This window comes from Parus major, chromosome 1 (assembly GCF_001522545.3).
Source record: "Parus major isolate Abel chromosome 1, Parus_major1.1, whole genome shotgun sequence".
NCBI classification, from domain to species: Eukaryota; Metazoa; Chordata; class Aves; order Passeriformes; family Paridae; genus Parus; species Parus major.
This window is the reverse complement of record NC_031768.1, coordinates 109770606-109792089: the sequence shown is the minus strand read 5'-3', so window position 1 is coordinate 109792089 and position 21484 is coordinate 109770606. Positions and strand designations below refer to the sequence as shown.

The 21484-nt window shown below is 36.3% G+C and overlaps 1 protein-coding gene across 6 annotated transcripts in view; it reads right to left on the bottom strand.

Moving 5' to 3' along the window:
- The window catches only part of DCAF6 (DDB1 and CUL4 associated factor 6), a 77255-nt gene that overhangs the window by 38386 nt on the left and 17385 nt on the right, over positions 1-21484 (bottom strand). For 5 of the 6 annotated variants that reach the window (XM_015620389.3, XM_019005972.2, XM_015620411.3 and 2 more), the window contains 8 exons: positions 15378-15470; positions 12603-12788; positions 9084-9197; positions 7900-8035; positions 5903-6117; positions 4064-4157; positions 2665-2784; positions 2189-2434 (listed from right to left, as the gene is read on the bottom strand). In XM_015620389.3, the coding sequence (XP_015475875.1) occupies positions 2189-2434; positions 2665-2784; positions 4064-4157; positions 5903-6117; positions 7900-8035; positions 9084-9197; positions 12603-12788; positions 15378-15470 (1204 nt within the window). Of the gene's footprint in view, positions 1-2188; positions 2435-2664; positions 2785-4063; positions 4158-5902; positions 6118-7899; positions 8036-9083; positions 9198-12602; positions 12789-15377; positions 15471-15767; positions 15787-21484 lie in introns of those variants that run through there. The other variant, XM_033518782.1, reaches the window with a different exon arrangement.

The following is a 21484-nucleotide window of genomic DNA, read 5'->3' as shown; positions in this document are numbered from 1 at the left end:
CCCTCCTGTCAACCCCAAAAAAGCAGCAGGTTATATTCACCTTTAAATGCAGGTGAACAAGCTCAGAGAATCCTGTCCTTGATGCAGAGGGCAGCATTTGTAGATAGATTTATAGACTACAGACTGGGAATAAATAAAATCTCACAACTGAGCACAGCCACGGGTTACCAGGGTACATAAACACTGCAAAATGGGCATTCCCAATGCAGCCTGCTCATTCACAAACCCAGTGCAACCCCTCTGCCACAACCTGCTCCCTCTGCCCAGGAGCTCCCCTGCTCCCTGAACTCACCCATGTCACCCAAAAACTTGTTTTGCTGTAACTCCAGTGTCTCATTTGCACTCTGAAACAGGATTATTAGGTGTGTAAACACCTTGTACTATTGAATTTATGCCTGCGGGAGTCCTGTAGACAATTTTAAACTGCCAATCTGACATCCTGTTTAGGTTTAGTCAAAGCATCTATCAAATGTTACACAGCAGATTAGAAAGTATCCATTGTCTGTCAACCAACCATCACTATTCACTACCCCTTTCAAAACTAAATACATACTGAAGTCCAAAGTAACATTGGGAAAGAAGAAATGATCCTAGAAAAGAGCTGGATTAAGAAATAACAATTTAGCTTCATGCTAGCAGAATGAACTTTTGCTTAGAAATTCAAGCAGATTCAGAGAAAAATATTTTTCTGGTCAGCACAGATTCCTTAAAATGCAGGCTAGAAAAAGCATCACAACTCCAGCAATCCTCTCTGGTGCATTATCTTTTTGAAACCCACAAAGTTGCAATGACATAGCTTGAAGCAATTATTTTTAATATGGTAGATATTATCCTGGTCACTCTAAGTTCCAGAATAAACCATATACTTCTAAAAATAAATAAATAGATCAAAATGAACCTTTGGTAATGAGACACATGTTCTTTGATGGCTATCCCTTTGGATCAAAGGGGCAGCTTTGATCAAGAGTCGCAGCTAAATTGGGTTGCATTGAAATAGAGTAGACACCTTAATCATCTTTTTGTGTACTGTGAAAAAAACTTGAGATTGTGGCAATCTGACACCAATACTAATAAAAAGCATAGATGACTAAAAGCCTCTGATACTAAGCAAACTTTTTTGCCTTTTCTAGAATTCCTGTGTGTATTGCCACTGTTCACTGTTTAAGTATCAGACTAATTGCAAGGTTTAAAAAGCAATAATGACACCTTTCATGAATTTCAACTTATGTCTATCTTCCCTGTCTTTCAGATACCAGGTACCTCATCATTTCTCACCCATCCCAAAGATTTTGGTTGCAGCAGCCACAGTACATTGAATGGCACACTCTCCCCTGGGAAATCCCCATCCCTCCTGTTCTCCAGAATATCAAATTTAAGGCCTGAAAAAGACAGAGGCCTTGATTTTTTTACAATAGAATCTATAGAAGACAAAAGGTCTCAACCTGTTGGTCTCTCATGTCTCATCAGCCTTTCTACTATAACTGTGAGGCCTAGAAAGTCACTTTAAAAAGTGAAAATAAACTCTTGTAAAATATGCCACTCTTAAGGCTGTGGCATTGAGATGGAAAAGGTCAAGTCAAATAATAAGGTGCTCTTTTACTACCCAAATTAATTTCTGACATTCTGACAGCAGAATATACTTCCTTCTTTTTCCCCCAAGAAGAATATTAGTCTATATTAAACACAGATGAGTTTATTCAAGATATACAAACTTAACTATCAATATGTGGTATAATTTATTAACTAACAATGGAATATCATGCCAGGTGAGCCTTGTTTATACAAATACTTTTGAGAAGCTGAAACCCAACACTGTTGACTCTTCATTGCACTGATGCTGCTACAGCCAAATCCCAGTGGAAGAGGGCAGGATGTTACTACACTCCATTAAGACTACAGTAAATTTAGAAAGAAAAAAAAAGAAAAAAAAAAAGAAAAAAGAAAAAGGTTTCTACTTCAAAAGACAATACTGGTGATCCCCTTGGAAATTTCTTTTTCAGGCAAAGGTATAGATTTGATGGTTTTACTTTTTCTTTAAACCACAGCGGCAACCACTTGGTAACCATAAAACACCTAAGTCTCATTAAGGATGTGCAAGGAAGAAAACGGAGATCAATTACTCAAAATATATTAAAAGAGAATTGTTTCTTATTTTTCATAAACAATGACAAGATGGATTTCTTCTCACCAGACTGATGCAGCACAGGCTGAGTTGAGGCCCCTAAAGAAGGCCTTTGTTCATTATCAGGAGAGGACAGTAATGAAGTTGAAGGGGGACTTTCTGTCGAAGTTGATGTTGAAGGAGCTTGAGCTGACATGGTAGAAGAGGAAGATGATGGAAGCTGTTCAGAACCATCTACTTCCATTGCAGTTTCTGATTCTCTACTAGGTGCCATGTTATTAGTAGCAGGAGCATCTGTCCGATTAGTCCCACCTTTGATTAAAAATAGAACAAAAAAGCAAGAAAAAGAGCTCAAAAGTAAACTTACTCTGCCTCTAAAGATCCCTTTGCACTACCATTTTTACAAAAAAAAGTGCTCATTTCAGTTCAGCTTCAGTGCACTAAGATTTTGTTTACACCTGGGGAAGGCTGATATTGCAAGCCTGAACATTCACTATAAGCACAATTTCTGTTGTAATCATTGTTGAAAAGAAGGAAATCACCTCTGGACCGTGATCTTCCTCGTCCTCGGTTGCTCTGTGCAACTTCACTGGCTTCTTCAAACCACCTTGACAGCATGTCTGACATCCTCTGCATCAGAGAGACATTGGGACTCTGCTCCCCTGTAGAACAAATGATGCTGAAGTTTTATCTACAGGTTTACCAAAAAAGTACCTTTCCCCCCATCATTTCTACCAGGAATGGAGACCACCCCTCACCCCCTTCTGCCACAAGAAATAGTTCTCTTCAGCCTGTTCCCAATGCCCCTACCTATCCTCATTTCCACAGTACAGGTCTCTGACCCTCTGCTGGGATCCCCCATTCCCCTCCCATACCTCAAGCAGAGGAGCTCTGCCCTTCAAACACAAAGAATGGAATTGCAACAGCCAAAGAAAACATTAACAGGCAGTTAATGATGCCATAGGAAGTATTACCAACAGGTTCAAAAAAGGGATTTCAGAAGCCCACAGGTAACAAAACCACATGCAGATTGTAAAAGAGCAGGTGGGATCACACCCCCCAATGTTTCTAATCCAGTAATTCCAAACACTGGAGGAGCAAAAAGACAGGCTAAGGTAAGAGGACAGGTTCATGTTCTCTCCCTAAACAGCGTCTCCTACTGCCTGTGTCAGGTACAGAATCCTAGACACTTCTGCTGTAGTTTGGGGAAACAGAAAAATGAGAACAACAGCACAGGAAATCTGAAAAGGGAGACTGCAGACAGACAAAGGAGGAAGATTTAAGGGAACTAGAGTCAAATACTTGGAACCCCACAGCTAGTTAGATTTAAACAGAAACACATTATTAGATGAAAATTGAGTGACAAAAAATGCTCTGCCCTCTGGTATCCCAATTTTTGATACCCAAGCATAGCTTTGGAAATGCTTTATTTACTAAAATCTCAAGCAAATGAGTAATATATCATAAACATGAAAATATAAGCATAAAAATTAGCCACCCTGTATTACTAAGTGTCATTATAAAAACAAAAACTATAATATTAGAATCCTATTGCTTTGAGTTCAAGTCCCCTAATGTAACCATTAAAGAGCATTTCATTTCTAATTGTGATTGCATGTGAAGTGTGACTACAAAAGAAAGAAATAAGTGCTGGCGTTAGTCCCTGAACAATGACAAAAAACTCTTCTTTACTTACATCAGCCTAATTGAAACAATACAATTTTCCTGGTAAGAATATTTTCAACATTTTCAATTTTAAAAATCATTGTACAGTAGCAGCTCTGCACTTAACTCTAAGAAAACCATCTGAAGGCTTGGCTGATCACTGAAAGACAATCTGAAGCATGTATTTAGGTAACACTTCAGAAAAACTGGAAAATAAAACCCCAACAAAACACAGCAGCAAAGACAATAACCCCCCTTCAAAGCAAATGCTTTTACCATCTCTCTCTCTCTCACTCTCAGGCCTTGCTCTTGGCCCAGTATCTGACCAATCCCCTCTGAGCCGCAGACGTTTAACGGGAGGCTGACGTAACTGGGGGAGAGGAAAAAAGAGAAAAAAAGCATCACACAGCTATTTATGTTCTACAGTACAGGATTCTAAACCTAAATATAAATCTCAATTTTCTTAAGACACCTAAATTCGTATCTGTCACCAAAACACAGAATGTCAGCCTTATGTTCAGGTTAACCATGAATAAGCACAACACTTCTCAACAAAATGCATGAGTTTTAGCTTCAACAGCCTAAATAAATGACTCCCAGAACTAATGCAGCTTTTATTTTAAACTAACTTCATCATGTTAATTGAATCTTTCTATAGTGACAAATAATTACTAAGGTCTTCTTAAATTCAGCCTGAATTCTACAGAAATATTTACCTCTTCACATTAAAAACTATATGGGAGTTTCAGTTTAACAAAATGTGGACTTGTAATTAAGCAAAGGGGGAAAAAAATCAGTAAAAAAAAAGTTTTTAGTTCTCATAACACTTTTTTTGCAGCTTAAAGTATAAAACAATCATTAAATGGGTGGTGAAATTAATTTCATCAACTTCAAGAGGATCAGGGAGTGCTTTGCTCACTTAGAAAGGCAGGTTTGAATTGTATTGTGTCTGGTATCTCTGGCCTTAACAAAAACAAAGAGACCAAACAAAAAAAACCCAATCAACCAACCCAGAAACTGTGCTGACAATTTTAAGCTAAATGCCTTGTGGTGAAAACATATCAAAGTTTTAATTTCATGATTCCTCAAGCAGATTTAGGAAAAAGTCTTTACATTTCTTCTACTCTTTACGAGCACAACTTTACAACAGGCTGAAATAAAAATACCCAAGCAGCAACACTTTAGGGATAACAACAAGGACAAAAAATAAGCATTCAATTCCTTTAATTTAATTTAATTTAATTTCTGACTGCATTCCTGACTAAGAAAACACATCACATAAAATGTGTTGGAAAACCTTTCAAAATGGTTCCAAACAGATTTGAAAGGAGGAAGGAAATGTGAACATCACACTTCTCCCAGCAAAAAGGAAAGAGAAATCATCATAATTATCATCATATTGATCCTGGAGGTGAGGACAGCAGGATGCTGACAACTCATTGAGAACTCCCCTGTGGCCTCAGATTAAAAATGAGGAACTTGGGATACAGTGTTTGTGAAAGGGTGAGCAAAACACCAGAAGAAAAAAGCAGTGGATGGTTGGGAGAGTGCAGGGAGAGACAGAAACAACTTCACTGTAGTTAAAGGCATTTTTTAATATTGATCAGAAAATTCAGACTGGAAGGGTCAGCATCACTGTAAGTGAGCTGATAATTAACAACTGCTTGAGTTTTGAAAAATTTTAATACTGCTCAGTAACAGAGGCTCACCTCCTTGATCTAAACCTCTTGTACTCCTTCATATCTGTCATGAAACGATAATTTTTACCAAGCAGTATTAACATTTGATTTCAAAGAATCTGCTTCTCAATGCATGAAAAGTAACAGAACACAGAGTGACCTGCCACCCTTGCTGCTTTTATGACCCCAGGTTCAGGCAGATGCCTTCTCATCTCTAAGAGAGAAACCAGACGCGAAAGAAAACCACTGATAAAATATTGTAAATAAATAAATATGTACTAAAAAAACCCCATTTTGTGACAATCTACTTGTCACACATCAGGCTGTGACCAGCAGCGTTATTTTCAGATTAAAAGGGAGCACAACTGATGGTATTTCCTGTGTGCTGCAAGTCAAAAAACATAAAACATGAAAGGGACGTGTCTTAATCACTTGCCTCTTCCCTTCTCTCTTCTGCAGAAGGGACTTTAAGTTCTCGTGCTGTGTCATCCTTAGGATCAAACAAGTAAATGTAATCTGAGGAGTAGCTCACAAGGATCTCTTGGCCATCTTCACTGTAACACAGGGATGTTACCCTGCAGGACTTGTTGTTGAGATGAGGAGGGACAAAACGTGCCACCATTCCAACAGTGCCCCTGCCAGCATAATTCCCTTTATTTAAAAAAGAGTGGGGAAAAAGAGAAGAAAATAATTACATGTTTGTTATTGTAAATTTTCAACAGCTTCAATAAACCCCTAATTTGGCATCCAACAAAAGATAATCAGGGAAAACATATATATCCTCTAGTTTCTGCAATAATTTTGATCTGAAGAATGATATCAGATTTTACAGTTATTATTTTTGTTTACAACTGCTATGTACATTACAAAAAAATAAAAGATGAAAACACTCACACAGATATATTAATGTCTCACATATCCACCATATTGTGTTGTATGGGAAGCTATTTGTCCAATGTGGCACAAATGGAAATAAAAGAACCAAAAACCACAAAACAGTAATGCAAATCTATATCTACACACAAATTAGAAAGGAATTCCTTACACTAAACTTCAAAAACTTAGGCTGGACATCTCTTTTCTACTCAATTTTTTTTTTTTTTTAAATACTAATTCTTCTCCAAAACAGAGTAACACTGTCACTCTGAAACTGCAGAACTATACATGACATTGGACTTACCATGCTTTCCTGATCACTCATCTCCAATCCAAGCACTAAAACCATCTTAAATTCTAGAATTACAAGCTTGTGAACAGATAAAAGTTACCTATAAGAAGCTCTAACACTGAGAAAAATGGACTGTTCCAAAACCTCTTAATTTGACATGTAACTGTCAGCTACATGGCAGAAATGATTAAATGAAAATCAAGTCTGCCCACTGGACATGGGATAATTGACCTCTTAAAAAAACCAAAAAACAAGAACTCCACACAACCCCGAACAAGCAAAGGAACACTACACCAATATTTTTTTTAGAAACCAGTCTTCAAAATCTTGATTTTTCTCTATTTGGCTTTCCAGGCCAAATTCATGTTATTGCTGTACTGTACAATACTAGAGCACACACACAGAGGACATTTTAATCAACCCCCAGAACCTGTTCCCAGGCACTTCTCACAGAACTTTGCTGACCACTGTGATGAAAGGGAGAGCTCCTATAGATTGTCAACCTGATGAGAGGGATATTTCTATGTTTAGCAATTTTTACTGTTCCCTTTCTCCTTCGCCACAGTCATCAACAGAAAAATGCTACAAAAAATGACAGATTTTGTGCCACTGCTTATCAGCATGAATGTCACAGCTGTATTAACTCCTGTGTGTCCACTGATCATACATTTTAACCAAGAGCTATGTCAAAGTGACATAACACATTTTTGTGCACCTGACATTTTTCAATAAAATCCTTAGGTAAGCATCTGAAGCATACCAGCTTTCACCATAGGAATTTGCAGCTTTTCAGTGAAATTGTGTTAACAGCAATAACTACTGCAAAGGCAAGCACAGTGCAGGACATTATGGAGTTCATAAGATGTCCTCCCAAAAGAAGCAATCAAGCTCCAGCATGGCAGAGTTCAAGACAAGAATTTAATTAAAATTCAGGTGGACCACTGGAGGCTGCAATCCCTGGCTTTTTGGAATTCTGGAATCACACGATTCAAGACAAAAGAAGAGACATTACAAAATGTCATTTTCTGCATTCAGTACACAATGCATTCTCAGATACATGAAGAGATTAGGTTTACTTCTTTGAAGATTTCTGCATTAGCAGATATTAGAGTGAAATGACTTTATTATTACCAACCATAGCTCCCAGAGAAGGAAGCTACACTTCTGCAGGGTTACACTTGAGTCATTCACCACCCACTTTGAAAATAACCAGAATTTGGCACTGCCAGTGGGTAGAAATGCTCGTTGCACAGTGTGGTTCCTACCTGTTGCCCTTGTGCCAAGCATTCTCCTGTCATAGATCCTCACTGAGCTGTCAGAACAGCCCACAGCCAGGTAGTAGGGGATGGGTGGACAGATAGCAACAGAGGTGGCAGCACGACGACAGTTTATTAAAATATCCTGGAACACACAAAAATGCAGCATTGAAATAAAGCTCTGAACATCTGAAGTATAATTATGTTGTTGTTTTGTTTGTTTGTTTTTATTTTGTTTTGTTGTTTTGTTTCACTACACAGGCCCCTCCCTTAGTCAAGGAGATTTTGAGAAAATTGGTCTGGCCTGTGAAGATGTGTAAATGTGTTATTAGAAAAGCCACTGCATGGAAGGAAAACTACCAGAGGAAGAAAACTGGCACCAGAACAACTGAAAAAGAAACCTAACCAAAACAGAAACACAGAAACATTTAAAATAGATAAGCTAAAACCTACAGATTTATTAACTACCTTGCACCTTGGATTTTCTTTTGAAACACAGTAACTGTGGAGGTGGAAGAGTACTAAATATGCAGAAACAGTTTAAATCAATTAAAGGATCAGAATAGGTTCCATCTACAGTCAGATAACTGGGTAGACGGGAAAAAAATGAAAGAAATCCCTAGAACTGATAAATGTGCACGAAGTTGAACAAAATTAATATAGACTAGCAATACATACTTCAGCAGTTTTGTTCCAATTAAAAATAAAATTGTTCCTAAAATTCAAACACAGTGGACACTAGTAATACCAGTAATCTAACATAATTCATCACCAAATTTTTTCTTACAGAGAGACACAAGGCTGCGGGTGATTCTTACAGCTCATTTTTTGCCTCCAGTTTTGCACTCTACATTATTAGTGTAAACCAGACTAAGAGATTCAGTTTCAACAGACAATCCTTTCTACCATATCTGAAGCCTCACACCAAAGCTCATAAATAAAAAATGCCAAAGGAGATAATTAAAGCTGAAAAAGAAAAATAAAAAAAGGCTCCCCAAACTTCTGTTGTTTCTTGGGAAACATACTGTCATCTCCACCAATGACCCTGAAATCTATTATTTCTAAAAGCTTTACCAGAACTCATATCATGTGTTTGTGTGATGACACATTTAAGTAATTTTTATTAAAAGATTATTACTACTATTTTGATTATTATTACTAAAGTAATCTTTATTAAAAGGTTTCATTCTTACATCTTTACAATCTTCCTTTGTGCAACTTGTTTTGATGCGAGTATCAAACCATCTCACGGTGCCATCCTCACCACAAGAGAGGAAAGTGTAGGGATCATTTGGTACTGTCATAATCTGCTCAAAAGAAAGAAAGAATAAGATTATTAATACCTCTACAAATAGCACTAATTTAAAAATAAAAGCACCAATATTTGGAGCAGCAGCAAGGCAACTAGGACTCAAGTCAAGCTTTCCAGTGAAGTAATGAGAAAAGCTGAAAAACTGATGATGTTTCTTCATTTTCAAGAAAAGGTTTGAACTGTCGGAGTCAAAGGAAACTTTTAAAGGTCACATAAGATTAAATATCCATAGGTCAAGGCTTACAGTTGTTTCTATGATCTTTTAATACACAACCTACATTTACTGCAATAACTTTTCAGATAACTTATCAGTTTGCTACAAAAGTTCAACAAAAGCTCAGTTAATGCTCTATCAAGTAATAGGATTACAATTACAATTACAAACAAAGTCTTCAGAAGTCTGAATGCCTTGAAAATACTAAATGGATTTTATTCCCATTGGGCTATTCCTTTGCATCCTAGGTAGTTCCCTGCAGCAAGTCTGCATTAAAGGCTGTTACCAAGCTACCTCCTCGCTGATTTGTTGGTTTTTTTTATTTTTTAATTTTCTTTTAAGAGAGCACTGTACTGAACCATTTTCCTAAGCTCAGCCCTTCTCCAGCTAGGGACAGCTCTGATGGAGGCTCACATGAATGGCTTCACTCAAAGCCTCCTCAAGACAAAATAAAAAGGCAAATGACCATAATGTTAAATATGACCTGAATAGCACAGGTCAATGAATGCACAGGAAATGTCAGTTTATTTACAGTCAGTCTCTTAAAACAGAAAATAGAGAATGTTATGGCAGTGTTTTCCTTTTCCTACACTCCTGCTACTATCAGTAGACATTTATAAAGCAACAACAATGGTTTATACTGTAATACATTCATTGAACACAGAGCATGAGTCATTCTTTAACATTTTAAATGAGATGATTTATCACCCCCACTTCTCAAAATTTTTAATAAAAGTAACTTATGGATATCTGCAAATCTCTCTACCTGAAGTGGGCTTACAAAGGTAACAGCTGAAGGCTTCAGCCTCTCTTGTAAGGCTCAGCAGAATAACTGAGACAGTGCTTGCTGTGACAAATAAGAAGTTTAACTTGCAGAACAAAGCCAAGGTTTGAATACCAACAGAACAATAAACTTCTGAGCTATGACCACTATTCCTCAATATATCAGTATAACATATTGAAAAGACTGTTTTCCACTACACATATTGTTCAGATTAACTTTGTGTAGTTATAAAAGTTAGCAATTGTTCTTCAATCCACTAAATTCTTCCAGCATTTAGCAGAGCTTTCAGCGAAAACATTTTGCTCCAATAACGTTGCTGAACGTGGCAAGCTCATTTCTAGTAGCTGTACTTAATTTTTGTTCACACTGATGCTATTTCACCCTATACATGTAATATAACTTGCACATGGCAACTTTTATGTGTAGTGTTCACAGATATACTAAGTACTTTATAAGCACTAAACCAGAGAAATGGAGAAGTGCACGCTCCAATAATTAAGTCAATATTACTACATTTATGTTCAAAAAGTACACATTATACATATATACATAAATAATTGGTTTTTTACTAACTAAAAATGTGTTTGCTACTTGACTTTAAAAGTGTATAACTATATGATCATTTTACTGCATTTAAAACAAGAAAGTAAGAGGTGTCCATAAAAGTACATTATCTTTCTGAAATGCAATTCACATGAAGGGCAATAAAGAAAAGATTTGGCTGAGAAAAAAAAAACACTTGTCAAGGCATTGTACAAGCAATAAATTCTTCACAAATGTGTCTCAAGAGCCTCTCCCTCTACTTATTCTATTCTCACTCAGAACTGAAAACAATTGTACAATTACAATTGCAGTTTTGTAAACAATTGTACAGTTTACAACTATCTACACCAATTTCCACGTTCCTCTGTTTCATGTTTTTGCAATGTCTTAAACTGCCACAAACTCCAAGAGCTGTATAAATCCAAACCACATTCGAATTTAGAATTGGTACCTCAGGGGCAGCTTTTAGCTTTTGTTATTTAGAGAACCCAGTGAGTCAAAGTTCTATATTTAACATGATGATGTCGTTACATACAGCTGGGCAGTAACATCACAATATTTAGAAATTTTCTTCCCACTCCAGGAACCCCAACTCCAGTGCAAAACAGGGTAAGAAAAATAACTTGATAATGAGACAGAGTTGTTAAAACAGCCAATGCCATACAGAGGTTTTGATATTCCTTCCATTAACAGTGTTTAAAAGCAGCAAAAGCAACCAAAACTGTATCACACACCTGTCATTCAAAACAACAATAATGCCCTCTTGTTAACATTACTGCTGAATAAAAATCATCCCCAATGAGACCATTTTGACTGTGAAATACAGCAGGGAAATGTAATTGGTGTACTTACAACCATAAGGACACTTTCACTACAGGAACAAAAATTAACTCTGGCAGTACTTCAGCCACTTTCTTTTTTCATACACTCCAATTCTTTTTATGAGAAGTTTTTAAAGATTTTGTTCATTTAACATGCAAAGAAAAGTGATCTAAAAGCTTGCTATGAGATCTGAGCTGAATAGATTAAAAAAAAAAACTGGATTTGAGAATTTTTTCCCCTGTGTGTGTACTGCAGTAGTGTTAAAAAAGCCCCAACAAATAAATAGTGAAAGAAACAGGAACGTTCAGAGGAAAAAAAAATGCAATTTTCTCTATTTTAAGCACAGTCAGTTTTGCAAGCAGCAGCTTTTGCTGTTACTTAAAAGAAGCAGATAGAAATAAGATAAATCTTATTTTCTTCCTAACTTACTTTGCTTCCACGCTTGCCTAATTTATATGAACAAAATTTCCAACGGAGGACTGAAAACACTGTGGCTAAATTTACACCTAAAGAGTTAATTAGAATTCACAATAGAAAAATTATCTGTAACTGTAAACACATTTTTCAGATTAAGTTGTTCACACATGCTGAACTAAGCATTTCTTAGAAGGACGTAAATCGTGAAAAAGGCACGAAACTGAGGAAAAGTTCAGGGAAGAGGGGAGGGGCAGGGTGGGGAAGAATAAAAATAAAAATGTAAAACAGTCACTTCCCCCACCCCCAGCCCACTTCAGGAAGAAATTCAAAGCTCAATTTAAATCTGCTTTGCTCTGCAGAACTTCATTTAGTGAAGGTAATTCATATTTGCAAAGTGTTCTTAACAGTATCACTTTTTGTGAAGTTCTATGGTCAATTTAGACAGCACATTTCTCTGTTCAAGCCTATTTTTTAGAGGGAAAAAAAAGCAACTCGAAAAGTTCTGTAACTCTCACTGCACTGAAACAAAGTTTTCAGCAGTCTGGTTAAAATCTTGGGCAATAATACAATAAAATACATATTTTACCCATATTAAAATTATGATATACTTCATGAGGTACCTCGTAAGTAGTCCCATAGTGGCAGGTGTACTGGCATTGCCTGTTGGTCTCTGCATCCTGTTCAACATTTGTGTAGAAAATGACTCCATCTCCAGAACAAGAAACAATCTGTTTGTCATTGGTGCACGGTAAGAACTTTGCACTGAAAATATTGGCCCTGTGTCCTGAGCGAATCGTTGTGAGAACCTAAAGAACAAAGGAAAAAAAACAGGTCAGTGTTTTCCAAGCAAATAAAAATGGAAAAAATTCAGACTGTGAAATACCAGTTACGCACAGGCTGCCAGGGACCTATAGTTCAGTACAACAGAACAGAGAAGATGCGTTTACAAATTTCTTCTACAGACAACATGGTTCTATAAGAGAAATTTGCTCAGGCACTTGCATGAAGCATTCTGCAAAATACAAGGGCTGGAATGCAGCTGCCACCTTTGTTTTTGCAATGCTGGTTACACAGCACATCAGGTTTCTCAAAGTGAAACATCAGTCAGTGTGATGCTGCAGCCACCTGCACATCAGTAAGGAGAGACTTAGAAGATCTGGGATATTGTAAGTCAAGAGGAATAAAGCACTGTAATCCAAGCCAATATATAGACTTTTAAAACTGATGCTACTCTTAAACTCTGAAAAGGAGAGCTGAAGTTTATAAGGAAGGATGTTTTGAAGCTAGCCAAAAATAAATAAACATTTTAGAACTTGATTATATAGGGCAATAAACCAGGACTTTACTTCGGATTTCATTCATCTACAGTAAAATAGAGAAATATATGATTTATTTCACCATCACAGATGATTTTAAACACTTTGTTTAAAATCATCTATCCTTCCTCACACACTTAGTTTACCAAAACTGAAAAAACCTCCATATGCTTTCCTCCTGTGAAGAAGTGAGCATTATATTCTTATTTCCCCCCAACTGCAGCACTTGAACCAAACTAGATTTTCACCACTCCCATTAGAAAAAAAATACTTACCAAGCTGTTTACAGTATGAAAATTACTTCTAAATTTCCACTCAATTAACTTAATCAAAGGAAGTGTTTTGCTAATGAAGTTTCTCTGTCAGTAGCAGCTCATGCCTAACAGTTCAGAAGTGCTATTTCACACCTTTTAAATAATTCCCACTAAAGAAGTTTAACAGTGAACCTGTATTCTGAAAGATACAAAATATTGACGGCTGAAGTCTATTTTTGCTACTTTACCTAGATAATAACAGAAAATATGGTGAAAAGGATATTTGTCAAGATGACAGAATTACAGCACAGTTCTGATACCAATTTGCTCTCTTTTCCTGTGCTGATTCTCTTACTCAAGCAAGAGCAAATAAGCTAATACAATTGTAACACTCATTAAAAATCACCTCTCTAGTACATTTCAAGAATAACACTGATTATTGAGTCTTCTTGTTGGTACCTGCTGTTTTATAATTGCATTTGCATATATTAGGAAAAAAAAATAAATCATCTTCTCCTCTGCTGTTACAAAAAATAACTCAGCTAACTGTGAAAAATAAAAAAAGAAAATAAAACATCTCCCATATTCCTCATTAGGCTTAAGATGAGAAGTAGTACACAACAGGGGGAAAAAATTGTCCCATGAAAGCATAAAGCTTAAATTGCAGCACCTTTTAAAGTATTAAAATATTTCAATGTAAAAATGCTATAATGAGCAACTATCCCATAGTGGGATATTAAAATAATCTCTGCACAATGAGAAACACCAAACATCCTTTATATGCATGAAAAATTCTTACTCTGCAAGTCACTACACCAACACTCACTTTGGAATATATCTGTTATCCACTTCACAGCCCTCCCAGATACTGCTCTTCCAGCAGGACTCCCAGTCCAAGAGAAACCCTATCTAGTGATACTGACCTGAACTTTGTCAGCCTGACACCACCAATTGAAAGGAAGAGATGAAGTCTGGAATCTTAATTGGGAAGGTAAGCAAAAGGGCCTTACCTATAGGCACACTCCAAAGCACCACCATTTTTCCAGCAAAACCCTTCAGGAAACAGAATATTGTTTTCTACTCAAACTTTCCTCCACTATACCAACCACACCTCTTGTTTCTCCCACAAATTTAATTTTTCAGCATGTCCTTAGGGTTTAGTTGTTAGCCTCAAAGAAGACACATCTCAGAGCATCTGTTCTACCGAACTATCAGTTCCTTCAAGAGAAAAGTGTGGGACAATGTCACTACCTGAGGGATGCTAGCTGGCACTACTGGGAGTCTTTCAGCTGCATTGCAACCCTCATTTCAGTACAAATTATTCTCCATCCACTTGCAGGCACACACAAGGCAATGTAATTTTACACTGGGGTGAACTATTTTAATCAAGATTGGCACCCCAACAACATTACACAGAAAGACAACTCAGTACATTACACAGAGGAAAAAATACAATATTTCAAAAGTGAAGTGAGAGGAAAACAGTTTATCTGACTACAAGATTTCATGAGAATTACTGAATCCTATTGCTGTTTTTGACACTAATCTGTGGTGAGACCATGTTCCCTTTGTGCCCAGCCATGTACCGTAAAATGGGATAATAGCAATGTCACAAAGGATTAGAACACTCAGGCTTTAAAGCACTCTGAAGTTTTATTCCCATTTATATACACTAGGAATGATATTATAGCACTAGCATGATATTATCTTTGGCACATAATAATTTATATCTGAAAACTGATATCTTGAAAAATATCTTGAATATGTTGAGAAGAATAACTTGCATCATGTTTGAAAATTAACAAGCAGCCAGAAACACACTTACCTTTCTGCTGTAGGGATTACTAATTACCAGGTTGGTGTCATCTGAACCAGATAAGATATATTCTCCTGTATCATTCCAACAAATTGTATTCACCTGTATGAATTTAAAAAAAAAAATGTTTAGACTTGAATTAATTCAATTTTTACCACATTAAAACATCAATACTCATCCAACACTACAGAAATAGGAGTTAACAAATTCAACTGAAATTATGTCATTTCTAAGCAGCTAGCATAAAAAAAAAAAAGTGTTTTTAAAACAAATTGATAAGGGAATCAGCTGCTTCACCTATGGCATCTCAGTTACTCCCTCTGCTCCTCAGGAGTTCATCAGCTATATTAAGCTTCCCACAGTAGCCACAATTTTACACACACATGTGCTTTAATGTACCAAATCTACTCCACAGAGAGTTCTCTGAATTTGAACTGGAGGGCATCGCAGTGCTCTCGTTATTGCATCTTTACCATATCCAAATTCTGACCATCCATTGCTTTGCACACTTTTCAGTGACCACATCACCTCAGGGGAAAGCACTGCAGAATCCATCCCAGATCCCTTTTGAAAAGTGTGAGTAGCTGGGAAAGAAGAATCCTACAGTGAGGTACAGAATTGTATTGGGAGAACTTTACAATACATTTCCTTATCAATTCTCCTTTTCACAAGACTGTGCTTAATAATGTGTCAGTGAAACAAAGCTGTGAAAGCACTCAAAATCCAGGAAGCTCAAAAAGTATCTTCCAAGCAGCAGCTCATGCACAAGCACCAAAGACTGCATGCAAGACCATTATTATTTCAAGTAAGCCTCTAAAATACCTTCAAAGTGTCAAAGTACAGCCATCACCATTTTCTGCTGGCTAGATTCTGTTGGCAGAACAGCTGCCTTAGTGGGATGTACCAGTCTGGATTACAGAATTGGTAAAAACCCTACTTTGTTCTAAATTTTTTTACTTATGCTTTTTTTTTTGTTGGTGGTTTGTTGTTTTTTTTTAATTCAAATGTTTCACTCTGAGCACCCCCAAAGAAAAATAATTTTTGTTTAAAATAAGTACTCCCATTCTAGTTATTGTTTTAATGGCAAGTTTAGTTTGGGTGAGTTGCAAAATCAGAGTTAGCAGTTTCAGGTGGATCACAGGAACAACACCATCTTGATATTTTCAGGTGGAGGAACTTGAGGAGAGATCTTGGTGCTCAACAAACATGCCTATGCCAGGGTTAGCTCAGTGCTCAGCAGCAGTCAGATATTGCTAGGATTTATTAGGAAATGCACAGAAAAGCAGGGTATACATCCATGCATGGCAATCCCATGTCTTCCACACTACGCAGTTTGGGTTCATATCCTGCTCCCATATTCTCCATTTTTATTACTGCCCATTTGGAAAGAGAAATTATGACAAGGAATTACTCAGGCACTCACAGATATCTAACATTTTTTATTGCAAGAAGCAAATAATTTGTACTGCTCTAGGGAAGGGAAATGATAGAAGCTTATGAGAACATAAATGACATGGAAAAAGTAAAAAAACCCTAATTTTCGGTGGGTCTTCACAGCACCGGAAATGGAAAGCCTTAAATGAAACAATCAGATGACACACGGCTTTTTAATGAAACTGAAAATCACTGTTATGGAACACCCTAAACACTAGAAGTGGAAGGATATACATATTCATTGAAGATGAAATGAAAAGTGATCAGAAACAAAGCATGATGTGTTCTCCAGAACACCCATCAAATACTGTCTGCTTGCCCTGTCTCAACTTCCTTCAAAAATATGTGCTGGCCATTTTAAGGGCCAAGCAGTCAGGCTCCACTGAGCTTTGGTATGACCTTGCATGGCTACTCTTATGGTTTTATAACTCTGGCTGTCAATCACCAAGAACCACAATTTCAACTAGCCCCCAGAATCATCTATCATTGAAATAACCTGTCCTGACAATGGATGTACTCTAAAATGTTGTCAAACATTGAACAGCACTACAGCAAGGGCAAACACACAACCCAACAATGTTTATTTTCATCTGCATTTCCTCTCAGGCAGAAAAATATTATTATCGTTGCCTTAAAGAAACCAAAATGCTAATGTAAGAATACAGGAATAGAAACAGAACAAAACACTGAAAAAACAAGGAAGCTACTGAAAAATTTAAAGTCATGATATAAGAAAGAAAAATTAGCACAAAAAATTAAACTAATTGAGAGTGTGGTTGTGTATATTTGTGTACAAACCCAAAATCTGAAGGACAGCAAAGCAGAGAAACACTGAAGATGCAAAAGGGAGACAAGATTATCTAAACTGCAGCATTACAAGTCTACACAAGACATCAATCATTCTCCTCCAAAATTCCAATTTCATTGCAATGATTGCCTCAGTTGAGCCATTTCAATATACCCTACTCAGACAAAAGCTGGTTCCAAAATAATCCCGAAGTAAGATGACATAACCAAATGTGTACTAGAGGTCTGTAACCAAATAGACTTTTTTATTCTGTACTCACTCACCTTCTCAGCATTGCTGACAACAAATAACTAAGTCTTTCAGTGAAATAAGCTTGTTTTGGGTTTTTTTCAGAGACTTTCCAGACAATACACACAGTACTCAGTACAACCTACTGGCCAACACTGAATAACCCAAATAAATTTGCATATGAATCACTAAAAATAGATGTTAAAAAAAACAATTAAAAAAAATTATCATTCCATGGTAGCAGACCCACTACTGAAATATAACGTAAAACAAGAATTGGTTAGAAAATTGGTTTTCATTTTGAAAAAGCTACATATTGTACTACCTGCACAGCTGCTGGACATCCAACTAAAAGCATAATGTAACAGTTACTATTCTGAGGGTTTGGAAACCTTGGGAAAGGGTATTGGAGCCAGAAGAAAGGATACATCAAACACAAATGACAGCCAATGACTAACAAGGTAAGAAAAGTCAAAAGGTGTGTAATTAGTTTTTTTCTATTAAGTACTCCACATTATTAACTGTATCTAGTTTTATTTGTCACTCATCTAGCCTTGCAGGGAGTCAGCAGGTATTTTTGATTCATTAGTCAATTAGTCAGATATAAATTTACTATCTCAGTGCTTTCCTCAAAGGCAATGCAGGAGACAGTGCAGCCAATCCTTAATAAACCAAAAAAGCAAACTCCTCGCTTCCATGCAAAGTGACATCAGAATCAACCCTTGTGAACAGAAGCGATTAACAGAATACAAAAATAGAAGAAAATAAATAAAAATGACTACAGATATCCAGAATATCGGGATATCCCCCAAGCAAGGAAGGGGGTGAAAAAGGCAGTGCTTTTCATCTGGGGAGTACAAGGTGAAAACTGTTTCTAACAAAACACAAACTCCCTATACTGGTTTAAGCCTGCCTTTGAGGACTCCATCTGAAAAGGACTTGTTCCCAAGTGCCATCCTGAAAGACATGAATGCCATGAAGGATGTTGGTTAGTTATTGATCTGAATGTCTAGGTGTAGAAATGAGAAGTTACTCCTTCAGGTAATACCCTGTTTCAAAATGCAGTATTTACTCATGTCAAATCCTTAAACTACACCCTGCATTTCAACCTCAGCTTTCACAGGATCAAAACGGGAAGAAACTAAGCAGCATTTTTACTGCAATTCAATATGTTTTAGAATTTCTTTATCCTCTGCTTTCCTCACACTTCATCGCTACTGGTCCAGATTGCTTCTCCTTCAACATTTCTCCTTTGGATTTAATCACTTCATACAGAACAGCTCACCTAACTCTGTACATTTCCTCATCTTCTTAGGCTCCTTTTACAGCTAACACAGAAAATGGCAAGTTCTGGCATACAAATGATCCTACTGAATTTGACCATGTGAACCTTGCTGAAAAAGGCAAATCCTGCCCTGGAAGGATGATAAGGCTGCTGGCAGACATCAATACTTCTGTAGAACCAATTCAATTACTTCACATGCTACTGCTAGAAACTGTGTCTTCAAACCAAGGGGAAAATGGGACTGTTGCAAAGGGAATTGCCCCTGAACTCTGAGGTGAAAATATTCGGATTTTAAACAAAAAGGTGCTATGGTAATATTAATGTCACAAGAACATGGATATGTGAAGTAATTAATGGAATAGTCCCTTCTTCACAAATATCCTGGCTGGGTATGATCAAACACACAGTTTTATCCCCCATAGGATCTCTCTTCTGTGTAACAGGTAGGAACTTGGACTTTACTTTTATCCTCAATTAGTAAAAAAATTTCTTGCCTTAAGTAAGTTGTCCACCTTGTCCAATTACACAGCATGCTTTATATAGAAAATATAAGTCACAACTTATTCAACAGAACAATGAAAAAGTTCTTAAAAACACCAATCAACCAAATAGCAACTGAAGAAAACCCCCAGCCCCTGGCACCCAACCTTCACTAAAAAAACCTAACCACCCAAAAACCAAACCCAGAAACACCTTTTAATAGGACAATATGGCATTCATTCCCCACATTTGAAATGCATGCTGCGTCAGCAGGTGTGGAAAGAAGAAGAAAAAAAAAGAGCCTAATTACCATTGATGGTAATAAGGAGTTTAATCAGTACAAGCATTGTAATTGCATTGATTTCTATTTCATAGATTTTTTTTTAAAAAAAACAAATAGTAAAAAATTATACTGAGTGGTTGTTAACCTTAAAAGATTATTCCTTTAAAAAGACCACAAAGTGAACGAGGTAAGAACTCCCAAAAGCCCATTCCTTAAAGGCGGAGAGTTCTGAGCAAATTTAACTTCTAAAGACATTTTCTCAAACTGTAGTATTTCAATACTGTGTTTAAATACTTTAGTATTTCAAACATCTGCAATTAATGCTGTATGTTTTCAATTAAAGCATTTTCCACCCACTAAAACAATTAGGCCATATGTTAAAGCATACTTTCAAAGCTAACACAATCAAATAAGAATTAGTTTTCAAATACAAATCTATCAGGTAGATTCAAGCAACACCAACAGACAACACCAAAACTGCAATTTCTATTACATGACACAGGGACAGATAATTGAAATAGAGATCAATCACTTAATTTTTAACAAGCAATGAACAAATACTCTTTTCCTGTATTCTGTTTTAATAAGAAAAAATTACTTTTTTTACAAGGAAATAAAGAAAAAATAAATAAAAAATCCTAATCAACTTCAGGAAAAGAAACTTGAAAAATTTTATCTTAAGTATTTGAGGAGATGAAAAATTGCTTAGAGGAATTCAGAATTAAGTATCACTGTTACAATCTTGAAGATAAAAATTAATAAATACACATAGACTCATAGAATTGTTTGGGTTGGAAAAGAACTTAACATCATCAATCTTGTAATATTTCTTGAGAAAAAAAATGAGAAATGTAGATATTTGTTTAATTACACCAACATCATCTGTACCAGAACATTCAACTTATAATATAGTCAGCACAGGAAAAGTAGCTGACATTTTACATACAGCAATTCTAATCCTGGCTTTTTCCAGACTTTCCAGGCTCACAAAAACACAGGCACGTCAAAGTCACACTTCTGATCTCAAGAAGGCTGGATGTTACCAACACCTGTTCCTTAAAACTACTGCTGTGTTAGTTACAATTATATCACTCCTTAATTAAAAGTTCAATAAAATAACCCTTACATTTGAACAGCTTTAGGAACACACATGTTGAAGTACAAAGGCTGGACTTACATTTTCATTTTTTTTATAGAATACTTTCATTTTTCAGATATCTTGCACAACAAATACTTCAACAACCATGAATTTCTGCTCTATTTGTCAAAGGTAACATGGCAGCCTCTTTGTCCTGAACCTAGTTTAGGTAAATACTTTTATTTAAAAGCATATGTTTTAAAATACTTGGACTCCTTTCAAAAAGTAATATTTAAATAAGCAATATTTCAAGTTATGTTACTGCCTTTCAGGAAGGCTTAATTTTGTTTTCATTGTCTATAACTCAGCATGTAGCACTTGATGATTTGATTTTTGAAACTGGAAAATAAATCACTCAAAACACTAATAAAGCTTTAAGTCAACACAGTATATCAAAAAAATAAAAAAAGATTTCATTTCAAGGTTTGAGTCGTAACTGAAAAGGCAGGAATGTGTTTAA